Source organism: Lactuca virosa, chromosome 1 (assembly GCF_052849685.1).
Source record: "Lactuca virosa cultivar CGN04683 chromosome 1, Lactuca_virosa_CGN04683_v6, whole genome shotgun sequence".
Classification (NCBI taxonomy): Eukaryota; Viridiplantae; Streptophyta; class Magnoliopsida; order Asterales; family Asteraceae; genus Lactuca; species Lactuca virosa.
This window is the reverse complement of record NC_136426.1, coordinates 29,746,264-29,762,496: the sequence shown is the minus strand read 5'-3', so window position 1 is coordinate 29,762,496 and position 16,233 is coordinate 29,746,264. Positions and strand designations below refer to the sequence as shown.

The window sequence follows — 16,233 nt, the reverse complement described above, 5'->3', positions numbered from 1 at the left end:
AGAAAACAAGTTAGTTATTTCTTAAGGCCTTTCCTCATAATTTCTTCATAAAAATTCTTACAATAATCACTTAGTTAAAATATAAAAATAACATGGTCATCTAACATGCATGGATTTAACATGGAGAATAAGTCATTCTATTGCATGTACGTCATTTTAAGGTTAGATAACGAGAATATATTTTTTATTACATGTATGTCATTTGATTGTTAAATCCTTATTCTAATAAATGAATAGTTTTAATCTTCTTTTGTCAAGTGTCACTCTAATACAGATCATCATTAATATTATGTCATGTGTCATATAGATATATTAGGCTACTCATTTCAAATTTCAAATTTATATTTCTAATTATATGTTAAATTTGAAGTTATAATAACTTTAAAATTTTGATATATCTCTTAATTAATAATTTATATAAAATGGCTTATTTAAAATAATTGATTGATATTTATAAATTTTTATTATAAAAATTTAATTAATTTTATAACCATGTTTCCTACGGGTTATAAACTAGTATGGAGAATATATATCTCAACGATGTATATATGTAAAACCCAACAAGATAATTTTAAAATTAAACATCTTTCTAAACATAAAACATAAAAACATTCTATTTAGACAAAACTGTCACTACAACGAAAACGATCATTAGCGGCGACAAAAGTCGCCGGTAATAAGTCAAGTTGTCGCCGGTAACAAAGTACTCGGTAATTACATAACATTCGATTAAATATCAAAAATAATAGTGTCGACGCTAATTACAAAACAAACATCCGATTATAATTAATTATATATCAAAAGTCATAATATTCGATTAAATATAAAAAGTAATAATGTCGTCCGGTATTAGTGTCGCCGGTAATTACAAAAAACAACCAAAGTTTTACAATCTACCAAGTAGCAAAGCGTGACAACGTATGCAAATAAAACTCATCCTGGCCTACATACCATCATCTTCATTCCCATCGTTTCCTCGATTATTTTGGGATTGAAAAAACGAATACAGCTCATCCCTACATGCCGGGTCATTCAACATTGCACGAAGATTTTCCAACTACATAATTAATAACAACATATATAAACTTATAAGTTAAATTATCAAACATAAACAAAAACTATCAAAACACATTGCTATTTTTAAACTAAGACAAAAAACCAAAGTATGTTGTTATTTTTGAACTTGGGACAAAAACCTAATTACCAAACTTTTTAGCAAATAATCACCACAAAACCAAAATTACCAAATCAACATGCATTTTACGATGCTAAAGTAGATTGTTATTTTTAAACTAAGACAAAAAACCAAAGTACGTTGTTATTTTTTGCACTTGGGACAAAAACCTAATTACCAAACTTTTTAGCAAATAATCACCACAAAACCAAAGTAGATTGTTTTACCTGTGATGGTTGTGATGGTTGTGGTGATGGTTGCGAAGGCTGTGGAATCGGCGGGAGAGCAGAAGGTTTACGGCCAATGCCTCTAATATTGTGACAACCGTCAGTTTTTGGCCAAGTCAAAGTCAAAGTCAACTAAAGTCAACAAGTCACACCGGTCAACTCATCTAACCCTTGTATATTAGGGTTTCCATTATGATTCTCATTGTACTACTCGCAATCTTAAAATAAAGTATCACTTAGAGTTTTCACGTGTTCGGAAATTCTAAACCCTAATTAGGGTAAGTGATGAATCTACTCGATAAAACATTATTCCATACCCCTCGAGAGCGTATAACATTCATAACAAGGCTTAACAGAGTGTAAGAACCTTGCGTTGCGAAGCCAAACACTCAAAAAGGTCACAAAAGATGTCTCTCCCAATCTCTTTCACTCTAACTCTCCCAAAACTCTCTAAGTAAGAGAAATCTCTCCAAGAATGTGAAATCTCTCCCAAATCTCTCCAAGAATGTGAAATCTCTCCCAAATCTCTCTCTGTATGAGAAATCTCTCCAAGAATGTCAAATCTCTCCCAAATCTCTCCAAGTATGTGAAATCTCTCCCAAATCTCTCTCTGTATGAGAAATCACTCCAAGAATGTCAAATCTCTCCCAAATCTCTCTCTGTATGAGAAATCACTCCAAGAATGTCAAATCTCTCCCAAATCTCTCCAAGTATGTGAAATCTCTCCTAAATATCTCTCTGAATGAGAAATCTCTCCAAGTATGAGAAATCTCTCCCAAATCTCTCTCTGTATGATAAATCTCTCCAAGTATGTCAAATCTCTCCCAAATCTCTCTCGAAATCTCTCTCAACTTCTTATAATCACTCGGGGCATCCCGACCCTCGATTTAGTCGAAAACTGCTCGAAAACGGAAGTCTACGCGAAAAACAGCCTTAAGGAGCCGAACCCTCTTAAGGAGCCGAACCCTTCTTAGGAGCCGAAACCTTCTTAGGAGCCGAAACCTCCTGAGAACCGAAACCCTCTCAGCCGAAATGGACAGAGGGCTCGGTCTATTTCGGTCCCCTGATCATGTTGAACCGAGCCTTCTCATAGAACCGAAAGGCAACAGCCGAGACCGAACCTCGCAGATAGCCACCGAGACCGAGCCTCGCCTTCTGTTCCTTCTCCTCGCACTCTCGGTTCCCTCTTCGCACCTTCGGTTCCTCTTCCCCTTCTCTCGGTTCCTCTCCAGCGACCGAACCCTCCTCTCGGCTCCCACCTACTTTCGGCTCTAAGCATCAGGAACCGAACCTCCGGCCCAGACTTCGGATTTTCGCCTGTTTTTCCCGGTTTTTGACCATTTTCACGTATTAAGCCCGTTTTTCGTGATTTTAACGCGGGATTTTCTCCAAAAATCATATTTTAACATATAAGACCCTAAATATTCATAATTTAAACATATTTTTATGGAAATCTTTATTTAAGAATAAAATCTAGTGGGTGAATATTTGAGGTAGAGTGTTGACTTTACCTTAGTGTGTAACATAAGCAACCCCCCATACCTACTCCTTGACCATCCACAGTCACTATTCCACCATACCTAGTTAATCATTATCCTCTTCCTACCATAATTCCATCCATACTCTTGGTCAAGGTCTAGAAAACTCTTATCTCTCCTCACTCTTCTCTCATTCTCCACCAAAGAACAAACACCTTTCTCTCTCACTTCTCTCTCTCAAATTCGAGATTCAAGGGTTGATCATCAAGTTTTCTTCCACTTTTGATCTTCGAACCTTCAAGGCATCTTCTAAGTGTTCTTGAGTTGAACACTTCTTTTCTTCAACATCCATCCACTAAGAACACACAAGGTGAGTTCATACCCCTACATTTTCATGTTTTTCTTAAGTTTTAAGGGGGGGAATACAAGTTAAAACACCAAAAACTTAACTAAACTCAAACAACAGCTTTCATCAGAAAAGTTGAGTCTTATTCACGGACTGTTTTGACTATCTTAAACTTAATATCTTTCAAAACTATTTAATATGCAAATAGTTCAGGTTCATACCTTTAAAATGACTACTTGCACATTTCCATACGATTTTTCTACGATTTATGGTGATTTTTACAAAACTGCCTATCATTTCAGAAACGAATTCGGACCAGTCTGTGAATGTGAACATTTTAACACAAGTTAAAGACTTCTAAAAAATCATAATAAAAATTATGAATAAACTAGACACATTTTGTGAACTCTCAGAATTTACGGAATCAGTTTTCGACTTCGTATGATTTTTCTATGATTTTTCTAAAACAGTGTAGAAAGGTAAAAATTTAGATAACAGCTTATAACTTTCATCACACTTTGTAACTTGTTGAGCAAAGTGTTAATCTTTGAAGATTTCATATTTTACATGTGGTTCTTGTTGTGGTATAATTATATAACAGAAAATACTCACTGAATTGTAAGAATTCTCCATTATTACCATTAGTACAAAATAAGGCATGATAAACATAGTTATATTTTTGCTATACATTCAACTTACATAGAAAAAGGGTCATTATACATCACAAACAAACATGCTAGAACTATAATAGTTATAGTTAGGTTGCATATACATTACAAACATTTTGGATAAACTATAATATGCATAATTCATGTTCACTATCACTGCCACTATTTGGTGAATTATGATATGTATAGTTTATGTTCACTACCACTACCACTATTTGATAAACTATAATATGCATAATTCATGTCACTATCACTACCACTATTTGGTGAATTATGATATGTATAGTTTATGACCACTACCACTATTTGATAAACTATAATATGCATAATTCATGTTTACTATCACTACCACTATTTGGTGAATTATGATATGTATAGTTTATGTCCACTACCACTACTTGATGAATTATGATAAGCATAGTCTCGGTCTTTGGTTTTTAAGTCTACATTCTATCTAGAATTGTTAGTTTTCAGCCATAATTACTAAGTGTATATGCTAGAGTTATATAGAATTTAGTCGTGATCGACTTAGAATTGGTGGGTCCGCTTTATTTCATGTTCCTTGTTTGGTTGTGGGCCTAGGGCAGACCCATTACATTCGACGGTCTATTTAACTTAAATTTTATATAACTTATATACACTTAGAGATTATAGAAGGAAACTATAGGAAATTCTAGGATGCACTATTTATTAATATAGAAACTTACGATTCACTCTTTAAGGAAAATATCGGATTTTCTTTGGAAACATATTTCTATTAAAACTACATTACGTCTAGAATTGTTAGGCTTCGGCTATAATTGCTAAGTGTATATGCTAGAGTTATATAAGAATCTAGTCACAATCGACTTAGAATTGGTGGGCCCGCCTTATCTCCTGTTCCTTGTTTGGTTGTGGACCTAGGGCAGACTCATTATATTCAACGGTTTATTTAACTTAAATTTATATAACTTATATACGTCGGGTAATTATAGAAGGAACCTACAGGTCTTTCTAGGGTTCATTATCGCATAACATAGGAGCATTCATTTCACACTTAATTAAGAAAATATTGGATTTTCTGGAAACATACTCTGTCGCTTTTACAAGGAAAACGGTTTCTTTCTCAAACAAAACTCTTATGAACTCACCAACTTAATTGTTGACACTTTTTTTCAAAACTACTTGTATTCTCAGGAAATCAGTGAAACAGGAAAACCAACAGCATTTTGAGGATGGGACGATAAATCGTCAAACAGTTCATTTTGTCATCATAATGTAATTGATTTTGAAACATGTAAACTTATTCTATGGTGTAACCTTTTCAATTATATTTATGATGGTTGTATTTACTTTGAGCACTATTATACTCGTTGTTGTGATACTATACATGAAGTCCTCCACCCCCGGACGTTTCCGCCATCCTTGGTTTGGGGGTGTGACAAATATGGCCACGTCGCTCTCCTAATACTTTCTCAAACGTAGCTCTTTCTTGAGCGGGAGTTAACTCACTTTCACATTGAGTTTATTTATACCAAATACAAAAATTTCACAATCGTATACCACATTTACAACAAACATACATACATTCACATATACACAATAACATCCTACTTATAACAAATACGTATAATTTCACATATATATATATATATATATATATATATCTATATATATATATATATATATATATAGATAATAAGATCATATATATACTTCTACCAAATACTCATATACCACATATACATCAAACACACATACATTGGCATATATACACCAAATTCACATATATTCATACAAATACCAAATATACAATCTAGTTTTCACATATGGCAATTTTCACATAATTTTCACATACAAATACCAAATTCACAAAAAATGAAATAATAGAACCTGTAGTGGCGGAAATCAATGGATATGTAGCCGGAAAAATTGGTCTTCACCCGAAAATACCCTCACCGGTAAACCCAAAGACAACACCACCAAAAACACTGAAATTGAACAATTTATTGCAATTTAATCATCAAATTCAGCTCTTAATAATCACCAAATGTCCCTAAAGGCTAAACTACAAGTAGAAGTAATACAGCAATCAAATTCATTTTTTTTTTCTAATCCAAAGACAACACCACCAAAAACAAGAAATTGAACAATTTATTGCCATTTAATCATCAAATGCAGCTACAAATCGAAATTAACATACAAATTAAAATGGAAACAACAAAATCAAGTAACATTTCTTCAAGAAATGAAGCTAGAAATCGGTCCCAAAAGCCCTAACCACCCCTTGATCCTTAATCTCACACAATGTGGAGAGATATGTAGTTGGAACAACCTAATTGAAGACAAACTCGGTAGAAGCTCAAAGAGTCGACTGTGGGAAATAGAAAGCAGAAAGCAAAATGGGAGAAATGAAGAAACTGCGTGCGTTTTTTTTATCTGCGAGAGCCTTTAGCGGCGACAATTAGGGCTTTGCCGGCGACAAATGTAAATAGCGGCGACAAACTGGAGGAAAGGGTACCGCGTCATTTTTAGCTAACTATTAGCGGCGACAAGTATGTCGCTGGTATTAGGTTAGTGCGGATAAGGGTACCCCAACCGTTGGATTGAATGTTTGATCGAACAGCTTAGATGTAACGGAGGGGGAAAACGCGGATTCGGGTGATAACCCTTTAGCAGCGACGCTATTACCGGCGACGTGGACTTTTACTGGCGACTCTAGCATTTGTCACCGCTAAAAGCCCATTTCGCCGGTAATAGTGTCGCCGCTAAAGGGTGATATTCTTGTAGTGTGTAACATTGGTCCCTGTGGTATTTAAAAAGCTTTGGATAGGGTTCAAAAAGTTTTTCAGTTGCACAGAATGTCCAAAATCATGGTTTTTCTGTGTTTTTGGTCCAAAAAAACTTGAAATGACGGTTATACCCTTTTACTTTCTTTTTTTATAGAGTAAATTACTGAAATCGTCCCTATGGTTTGGTCAAAATTGCACGTTTGGTCCCTAACTTTTTTTTGCACTCGGATCGTCCCTGTGGTTTGATTTTGTTGCGTTTTTCGTCCCTATGGTTTGGTCAAAATTGCACGTTTGGTCCCTAACTTTATGTATGTAAGGGACGAAAAACGCAACAAAATTAAACCACAGGGACGATCCGAGTGCAAAAAAAAGTTAGGGACCAAACGTGTAATTTTGACCAAACCATAGGGATGATTTCAGTAATTTACTCTTTTTATATTTTTTTAATTTTTAAAATACTATTTTAAATTAAAAATAAAAAGAAAAGAAATAACTCTCTCTCTCTCTCTCTCTCTCTCGATCTTGAAAGCCATTCTCACGGCACCACCACCTGTTTTTGATTTAGGTACTTTAACAAGTGCTTCAAGAAATTTAAATACCTAATTGTGGCTTAAACAGAAATTTGTGAAGCCAAATTACTGAAAATCAATGAACATAACTAAGAACTACAAGTTGCAGTATGGAAAGATCATTCAGACAAAAGATCAAACACTTGGTGGGCATCAAACATACTTTATGTTCATGGGTTGCAGCTTTACTGAGTAATCTTTCACATTCTTTTCTTCTTATATCATTCAATTCCCCATTCTTTCAACTCTAAATCTAAACCATTTCCATGAATGGTTTAAAGGTATAAAAAGATGCAGCAAGAACGATCTTTACAGATGAGAAAGAAGATAATAACAATGCCTATTTTTCTTTCTGCAATGTAAGATTTGTTCAGAGATCGCCACCATCGGTCTTCAGATGTGTTGTACCTACATGAATTGAACTCAATCTGGTCTTCAAATGGCCCCACTCCGTCTTCTTCCCCACCTAGTCTTCTTCACCATTTCTAGACTAGAAAACCTGTAACAAAGATACAAATCCACCACCTCCACCATAAGCATCCATCAGACCCGTCAAATAATTGAATCGAGATGAAAAGAGATTAGATACAAAAAATGAACAGAGAAGAGGGATGCATTAGTCGAAAAGGGGTTTAACCAGAAGGGGTAGGGAGGAGGGTTTTGATCGGACCCTATGGGAGTTTGATTCCTTAACGATCTCCAATCGCCTTCTGTATAATGTTCTATTGTTATATCGGGTTTTCCGATCCATTCTCTATCTACAAAATCATATTTCACAGTTGTCCGACCCATCATTCTGGCGATATCTTCTGGTGAAAGCCTTGGAACATCATTCAGGTTCATTGCGACAGTTCATGGTGAATCTGAATAGAGAAGGTTGAGAATGAGACCGAAGACACCAATCGCGATTCGTGTTTCTATACACTAAGTTAGGGTTTATATCATGGTTGATAGGGTTTTAAAGAACAGGGACTCATGGATATGTGAGAAAGGCTTCCAGGGGAGAGAGAGAGAGGGTGAGAGAGAGAGAGAGGTGGGGTCGTCCTTCTAATTTTCTTTTCTTTTGCTTTTTTTAATTACAAAATAATTAAAACAAATAAAGAAAATGTGAAAAATAAATAATAAGGGCAAAATAGTCCTTTCAAATTTTCAAGGACCAAAACCAAATAAAATTCTTGATTTTGGACATTCCATGCAAGTTGAAAACTTTTTGGATCCCATCCAAAGTTTTTTGCAAACCACAAGGACCAATTTGGCAGTTTTGTCTTCTATTTAATTGATTCTTAAGTTGTGCTCATCCTTTTACTTATTATAATTTACAACCAACCGACTTTATTAAGGGGGTGTTTGGCTTATCTTTTGAGAGGCCAAAAGTCATTTTAGGAAAAGATAAAAGGTAAAATATGTTTGGTAAAAACATTTTAAAAGCTACTTTTGGATTTTTGATATAAAGAAAACTGACTTTTTGGAAAAGTCAGGAAAACTGACTTTTTGCAACTTTTCCAAAAATGACTTTTGGCCTTTCAAAAGATAAGTCAAACACCCCCTAAGCCGAAACTAACAAAAAGGTAGCCCACCGAAAAAAAAAACATGAGAAAATGACTAATCTACTAAAAACACTAACTATTTTTCATCAAAAATTTGGCAATATCTAAAAGTAGCCAACCAAACTATAGCCTAGACTAAGACGTGTGCGGTTTCGTCACTGTACTCCTCCTTGACCTCCTATTAAAAAAAACAATTTTTTTTTGACAAAACCGTAGATGAAGTTACTCACATACAATATACTTTCAACAAAGCTGCTAGTATTGTTTCAGGTTTAGATGAACGTCATGCTCGTTATGAACAAAACCGTAGGTGAGGCCTACAAACCTATCGTTTCCCTACATCACCTACTATTTCATTTTCTTTTGGTGTTGATTGTTGTTTGGTTGAAGTTGACTACTATTTCAGATTTGCTTTGACTATTATATAGTATATATTTTTACTAGTATATATAAAAGAATGTATTTTTTTGGAGAATAAAATTTAGTGTTGTTGTTTTTTTCTCTCAAATATCATACTATGAGTTCCAAAACCGTTATATAAACAAGGTATTTTTTCGGAGTCGCCATTGGAGGGCGTTTCAATAACTTCAATCACCCAAAAATGATCTAAATAAAATTTTATAACTTTATTTATTATAGTCTAATGGGTCCCCAAACCGTAGATAAGTTCCAAAACCATAGCCCATTAGCCCTAAACCATATGTTATTACCTCCGAAACTCTCCAAATTCTAGGTTTTTAGTCGAAATCATATATTTCCTTAATCGTCTATGTTTGGTTGATTATTTTTGGTTATTAAAGAAAAATCATTATATAACATGGATAAACTTATAATTTTTATCAAAAACGTTACAACAGACTATATTTAAAAATAAAGTTAATTAAATACCTACATCGAAAAGTTATCCGTAAATATTTTTATTTTATTTTTAATACTTATATTGATGATATGTGGTCCTCTAGGCAATAGTGCAAAATTTAGTTCGGTGTCTATGACAAGGATATCTCCTCCTTATAGGTAGAAACTGGGATTTCAATATTATTTTTGTTTTATTTTAATTTTCCCAAAGCATATGAATTTTCAACCAAAAAAAAAAAAAAAACATGTTCATAAATATATAAACTACAATATCATACAATGTAACAAACTCTAATCCACTAAATAGTAAACACCTTATCTCAAAAATTTTACCATAGGTGTAACGACTCTTATAGTGTAGTCCGTTAAAAAACATCCCTTACTTTTGGACGTCTAGAAACCAACACCTCTCAGCTGAAGATTACATCTCCAAGCCTATTTAGCCCAACAGAGTTCTTCTTTGGGTTAATGCATTATGCCTAAAGCAACATTTTCACAATGGGGGCTTTAACGACGCACCTAAAGGCTAAAGCAACCAGTTGGTTATCATAAAGAGTTGCAATTATCGTAGAAATGCAACTTATATATATATATATATATATATATATATATATATATATATATATATATATATATATATATATATATATATATACACTGTCATTTTTTTACATTCAAATTCAACCTTTTAACCCTCGAGTACAGACCTTATTATGTTTTTAGTTATTGAATTTGCAAACTTAACCTTTATTTTAGTTACGAATTTTACAACCTTGTTTACACTCAAAATCAAATTTTTTTTTTCTTATAGTTACAAAAAAAACAACCTTTTTTTACACTAAAATGACGCCTTTATTATGCTTTTACTTGCAAAAAGTATATCATTTTTTACTTGCAAAAGGTATATCATTTTTAGACTTAAAATGTAACATTTTTCATTATTCACTCAAATACAATTGCTATTATTTTAATATAACAATAGTAAAATATCAGAGATAATACTCAACTGTACTTGACATATACACGTCAAAACACAAAATAACAAACAAAACATTCAACACAAAAACTATCAATTAAAATCACAACTTGTACTTTGCTTCATGTAATATGGTTGTTTAATTTATCATCTTTACAAAGCGTTGCTTTATATACCACAAAAACAAAGTAGTATCCCATATATAGACGATAAATTATGAAGTCAAACCAGAAGCTACAAAGTGATGAAATCAAACAGTTACACACATAATAAGTGATAAGTCGAATTGCATGACAAAGAACAGTCCAAAAAGTGCCTAATAACATCATACCTTGTACCAATTTTATGTTAATATTCAGAGGAGTATTTCCATCATGATTTATAATACACTATAACTTCATCTAGAGTTTGGTGGTGTTGGTAGAAGCTTAGGAAATAGAATCATAGTGTTGAATTCTTTTAATTGTAACATGATATTAACAAGTCAAATCATGATTAATTCTCATTATCTACTATTCTACTCACTTCACTCTTAGTACTCGATCTTTCACGAGTAACATAATATGCACCAACAAATTAAGTGCTAAATTTCAGAAAAATAGAGTTACCCATGGACCTAGAATGTCAATAATATTACTTTTATTTATTAATTACTATTGATTTTAATCTCATTGTTTGGTTTATTCTTGCAACATGTGCTTCCTTTTCGTGCAAGAGAAATGTGTGTGCTAGCTTGTGGTCTGATGTCAACAAAACAAAAATTTGTCTTTTTTTTTTGTCACGCCCAAAAAAGTAGGACATGACTCGCTCTCAATTTCCTGCATGTCTTATAATATGTGAATGTCATCCTTATACCCATCACTAAAAATAATCCTAACTTTGAGAGAAGAAAACTTGTAATGGAGAAGAGTAAAATTTCAACTTTTTGTGTGGTGTTATGTGGACTTTTAGAAGAAAATGGGCCGAATTTTGCACAATGGTTTGAGTCCAAACGATGCACACCCCTAAGCCCTAAGGCCCTAACTAAAGTATTAATCCGGCTTTGTTATTCATTGCTTTCTTCTTCTCCTTGATCTCCATATAATGGCTGATGGATCTGGACATACTTGATACGGAATTTTTGGTGGAGGAATTTCTGGTACACTGCAACAAATCAACAAATTTTATAGAAATTACAATAAATCTAGTGATTGTAAACTTCAATGGTGAACCTATCTTACTTTCAAATTGCTATAAAATAAACTGTACATTCATCATTTATGTGGTTTTGAACAACCTATCTTATTTTTCTGTACTATTTTTCCTACCATACCTATCTTATTTTTAAGAAGAGACAAATATGTACAAACTGGTCCATTTATGTGATTTTCATACATAAATGAACCATGAACCAATGCCTATGTCATATGTTGTGATATAATAAAAATAAATTAGAATATGTATCCTAAAAACCTATATATTACAACAATATATAAGAAGTTATCAAGTAAGTAAGAAATAATACCTTAATGAGGAAATTTCAATCTGAGAAAAGTCCATGCTGGTTGAACTATCTGACAAAGTGGGCCCACTTGATGTTAATGGTGAAGTAGGTTGCTTGATGGCAAGAACTTTGCAATTCAAATTGTTACCAATGTTCTTGTGGGCCATTGCTAACCTATTCCATAAATCATAACAAAATTATCACAATTTGGTTTAAATATTGTACTGGTTTTCTGTTATGAACAAATTTAATTCGACACTGGTACAAATTAATAAAATGGGAGGCAAAGTAATTTATTGTTGCATTAATGTGCAACAATTAATTTGCATTTCATCCTTATCGCGTTTCATTAATTTGAGAATATTCCCTTTAAATGCAAATTTAATCACAACAGAATAATTTACTTAAAATATGCAACGAATGAAACATGGAGACAAAACCATAACTTTTGGTGTACCAAAGGGGCAAAGTTGTAATTTACTTTGATTTCTATTATTAAAAAAAATAATTGTACAAAAACAGGACATGTTGTGTAGTGATCAATAGTGTTCAATGTCCACCACCACTCTCCACCCATAACCGGTTGTTATTGTTTGTTTGTGCGAAACAGGCATTTACAAGATCAATAAGCATAGAAATCTGAACGATTGCAATCAAACGCTAAATGAATGATAAAAATAGTGGGAAATGTCTGAACAATCTGCCTTTCATCCTAGAATGTATATTTTAATCATCCATGTGTCATATTTATGACATGATTTGGACATGAATCAATCATCTTCTTTAACTTTTTACAGATTTTGTTCATATTATACGAAAAGAAATCCCAATTTGGAATTACCTGTCAATTTTTTAAACTAATTTAATGCGTTAAAAATTTGGAAAAGAAAACTCCATGGTCGGTGTTGAAGCAGAGATGAACTGCGTTGACCAAACAATGTGTTCGTAGAAAATTGAAAATTGAGTTTTCGTATGAAGAATCGATTGTTGAAGAAGTGATAATAGACGAATGATTAATGGATCATAAGAATAGAATAAGTGTAAAGGAAATTTACCTGTAGAGAAAGCTCTGATCATGGAGGCCGGCAACGAGAGTTGAAGCCCCAATCTGCCGGACCAAATCCGTGATCCTACTGCCTTCTTCATCGCCTTCCGTCACAACGATCTCTATCTTCGTCTGTTAGCGATTCCAATTGCGTAATTACAATTTAAGCAATTGAGCAAAAGACGAACAAATTAATCGATTTAAATCAGGAGTTATGTGCTTACGTTTGGGAAACTATGAATGCAGATGTCCTTGAATGAAAGAGCCAACTGAAAGCCTTTCAATCGGAGCAACCTGAGCTTCTTTCTGTTACGCGATTTACTGCCGGTGGTGGTGGTCGCCGGAAATACATGAAGAAGAGTTACTAAATCGCCATATCGGAGAACATTATGAAGAGCCCATACCATAGCTGTTCTTGCTACTTCCACTTCTTCTACCACCACAACGATCCTCCTCACCTCCATTTCCATCACCCCTCTCGATTGTCTTCCCAGAATTATTTACAGAAAAACTCCCCCAAAATCCTTTTAATCCGCTGCTACTATGTTCAAAGTCGACGAAATTAATTGGAGTATTCCCGTCTGCTTGTTGGCCGGGGCATCGGCTTGGTCTTGTGGGTGCCGATTGTCTAACTTACTATGTGGACCAAAATATATCCGGGTATTCTTTATAATATTAGTTAGATTAAATTACATAAATGGCCCCTGTGGTTTACCTTAGTGTGAAGGTATAGTCTAAATTTTGGGAGATTGATGCAGAGCATCCTTACGGTTTTAAAATCAAGCATATTTGGTCCGTACCCGATTACCGCCACCTGGAATCCATTAGAAATCCCTCACGTGCCTTGGGATCCGTCTTTGCACATATCCTTCTAACGTATATATTTAAATTAAAACATTAAAAAGTCTTCTTCATCGGTTACTCACATTGTCTTATTCATCTGTCACTTCTTTATACAAATTAACCACACTCGATCAACCCCTAAGTAAATGGTGATTTGCCAATGTGGAGCCCGACAATCATGGTCACATTGTGGACGAACCGCAACCCAGAGAGACGATTATGGAGTTATCAAAGGTTTGGATCGTGATGCAGCTTTATTGGGTGGGGTGGATCCCCCGATGTAACCTAGGACTATTTACATTATTCATGGGGCGTTGATGTCCAAGAACAATCTTAAAGCTCCAACTGACGACTTCAAGACGATACGAATTCATGTTATATGGTTGTTAGGTTTTCTTCTTTATTTATCAATTAAATGGTTTTAGGGTTTATGCGGTGGTCTTTTGGGGTTCCATTGGGTTTTAGTGTTTATTGATGGGTTTTCTAGGTTACAATAAAAAGATTTGCACAACAGATTTTACTCACAAGCTCTTATGGGCACATGAAACCTAGAACTCTTTGGCATTTTCAATTTTTCACTATTATATCAACCTACTTTTATGAAACAACATTAACCTACTAAAATCGAAAATACAAGGAGAATACATACATTTTTATATACTCAAAAGTACTAACTCTTGAGTCTCAAATGCTCCATGGAAAGTTAACATCCAATAGTATGGATGTCTCTAATGGTTCACACCTAAAACCCTAAAACACTTGAAATCAACTTGGATAGTGGATACAGTTGATGAAAATCGGATTCCATCTTCCTTAAAGGCATATGAACGAAACTTGCATGTCAAGGGGTCCTATTTAAAGATTGGTTAATATCTAAGATATGTTGGATTAGGTGTCTAAGCCCATAACTATTTTTGGTATGTACTTGATTTGATTATGAGCATGGTCCTTTTGGGTTGCCTTCACTCATGCAACTTGATAGGATGACAAGAGGAGAGAGAGTAGGATTTATTATATGAATAATAAATTGGTACTCAAAATGGTTTTATTAATATATTACAAGATTAATATATTATTTGGAAATCATATTATTTAATTAGTATTGATCATAAATTAATTTGGAATTAATTTAGTGGTCAAAAGAGATTGATTAAATAATTGGGGGACTGTTATGCAAATCATTGATAGTTGCATAATTTGGCTGATGGACTTCGTAGAGTGGAGTGGACAAAATTTATGGGGAAGCCCATAAGATTTTGTCCATGGGCTCTAAGGAAGGAGTTCATGGGCTGCTTGTTGCCTAAGTTAGGTATTAGGGTTTCCACCTAAAAACCCTAGCAGCCACAGCTATATATAGGACCCCATACAAGGGGATTTTCGGCCTAAGCATTCAAGAAAGAAACCCTAGCCGAAATCCTTCTTTCCCAAGTCATCCTCCTTGCATTGGGTGTTTGTGACTCCATTATAGGTGCAACACTTGGGGCACTAGGCTTTCAGAAGTCAAGGTCAAGAAGGATTAAACTTGTTATTGCAACATAATAAGAGAGGTAAAGATAGTAACCCTAATCATATGTGATTTTCGATATATGCATGCTAGTCATAGGGTTATTGCTTTGGTATTCATAGTTATATGTTCAAATTAGCAAAACCTATATCCAAAGCAATTAAGGTTGCATGTACACCATAGGAATGATGTTATGCTTAAAACCCAACAAGATAAGCCTTGATTTGAATAATAAAATAATCAGATTTTATCATATTCAAATTTTTACCATATCAGCAACCAGGAGGGTTTTAGAACCCTTCCACAACACTCCAAAACTGTCCACATGATGAACCATTCTAGAATTGCTCATTTTATTCAAATATTAAACAATTACAATTCACCCCCACACCTTTAATTAATTCCAGTTAATCCCAAATTAATTCCATATTAGTTCTGATCAATAATCAACTAATTCAAACTATTTCTAATTAATTTATTAATCACATAATAAATTAATAAATCATTTTATCTCTCTCCTAAATTCATTTCTTGCTATTTATGGTAATGAGGGCAACCCAAAAAAAACTTTACTTTTATTCCATAAAGATATATCAATTTAGTAATGACCTTGACCAGTTTAGTTATGACATTGGACACTTATTCCAATATTTATATGGGATGGAATATTGATGTTGTAATCCATGTTGTTCTTTAACGTATGTTCCTGTAAATGAGAAACATGGTACTAATGTAATGGAAATG

General features: G+C 33.7%; 1 protein-coding gene across 1 annotated transcript; it reads right to left on the bottom strand.

Moving 5' to 3' along the window:
* Nucleotides 1-11,441: 11,441 nt before the first annotated feature.
* LOC145161708 (Adenine nucleotide alpha hydrolases-like superfamily protein) lies at nucleotides 11,442-13,774 on the bottom strand. The gene is made up of 4 exons (XM_079081352.1): nucleotides 13,367-13,774; nucleotides 13,153-13,274; nucleotides 12,119-12,271; nucleotides 11,442-11,757 (listed from the first exon to the last, which is right to left on the bottom strand). Exons 1-4 carry the CDS (start codon nucleotides 13,610-13,612, stop codon nucleotides 11,664-11,666), a joined length of 615 nt encoding a protein of 204 aa, XP_078937478.1. The 5' UTR covers nucleotides 13,613-13,774; the 3' UTR covers nucleotides 11,442-11,663.
* Nucleotides 13,775-16,233: the final 2,459 nt, after the last annotated feature.

Bases quoted from the DNA above. Each gene is read 5' to 3' on its own strand.
- LOC145161708 (XM_079081352.1), bottom strand. From the start codon at position 13,612: ATGGAAATGGAGGTGAGGAGGATCGTTGTGGTGGTAGAAGAAGTGGAA. The intron at 13,275-13,366 runs GTAAGCACATAA...AATCGCTAACAG, and splicing joins GCATTCATAGTTTCCCAAAC to ACGAAGATAGAGATCGTTGT. The intron at 11,758-12,118 runs GTATTATTTCTT...GATTTGTTGCAG, and splicing joins ATTGAAATTTCCTCATTAAG to TGTACCAGAAATTCCTCCAC.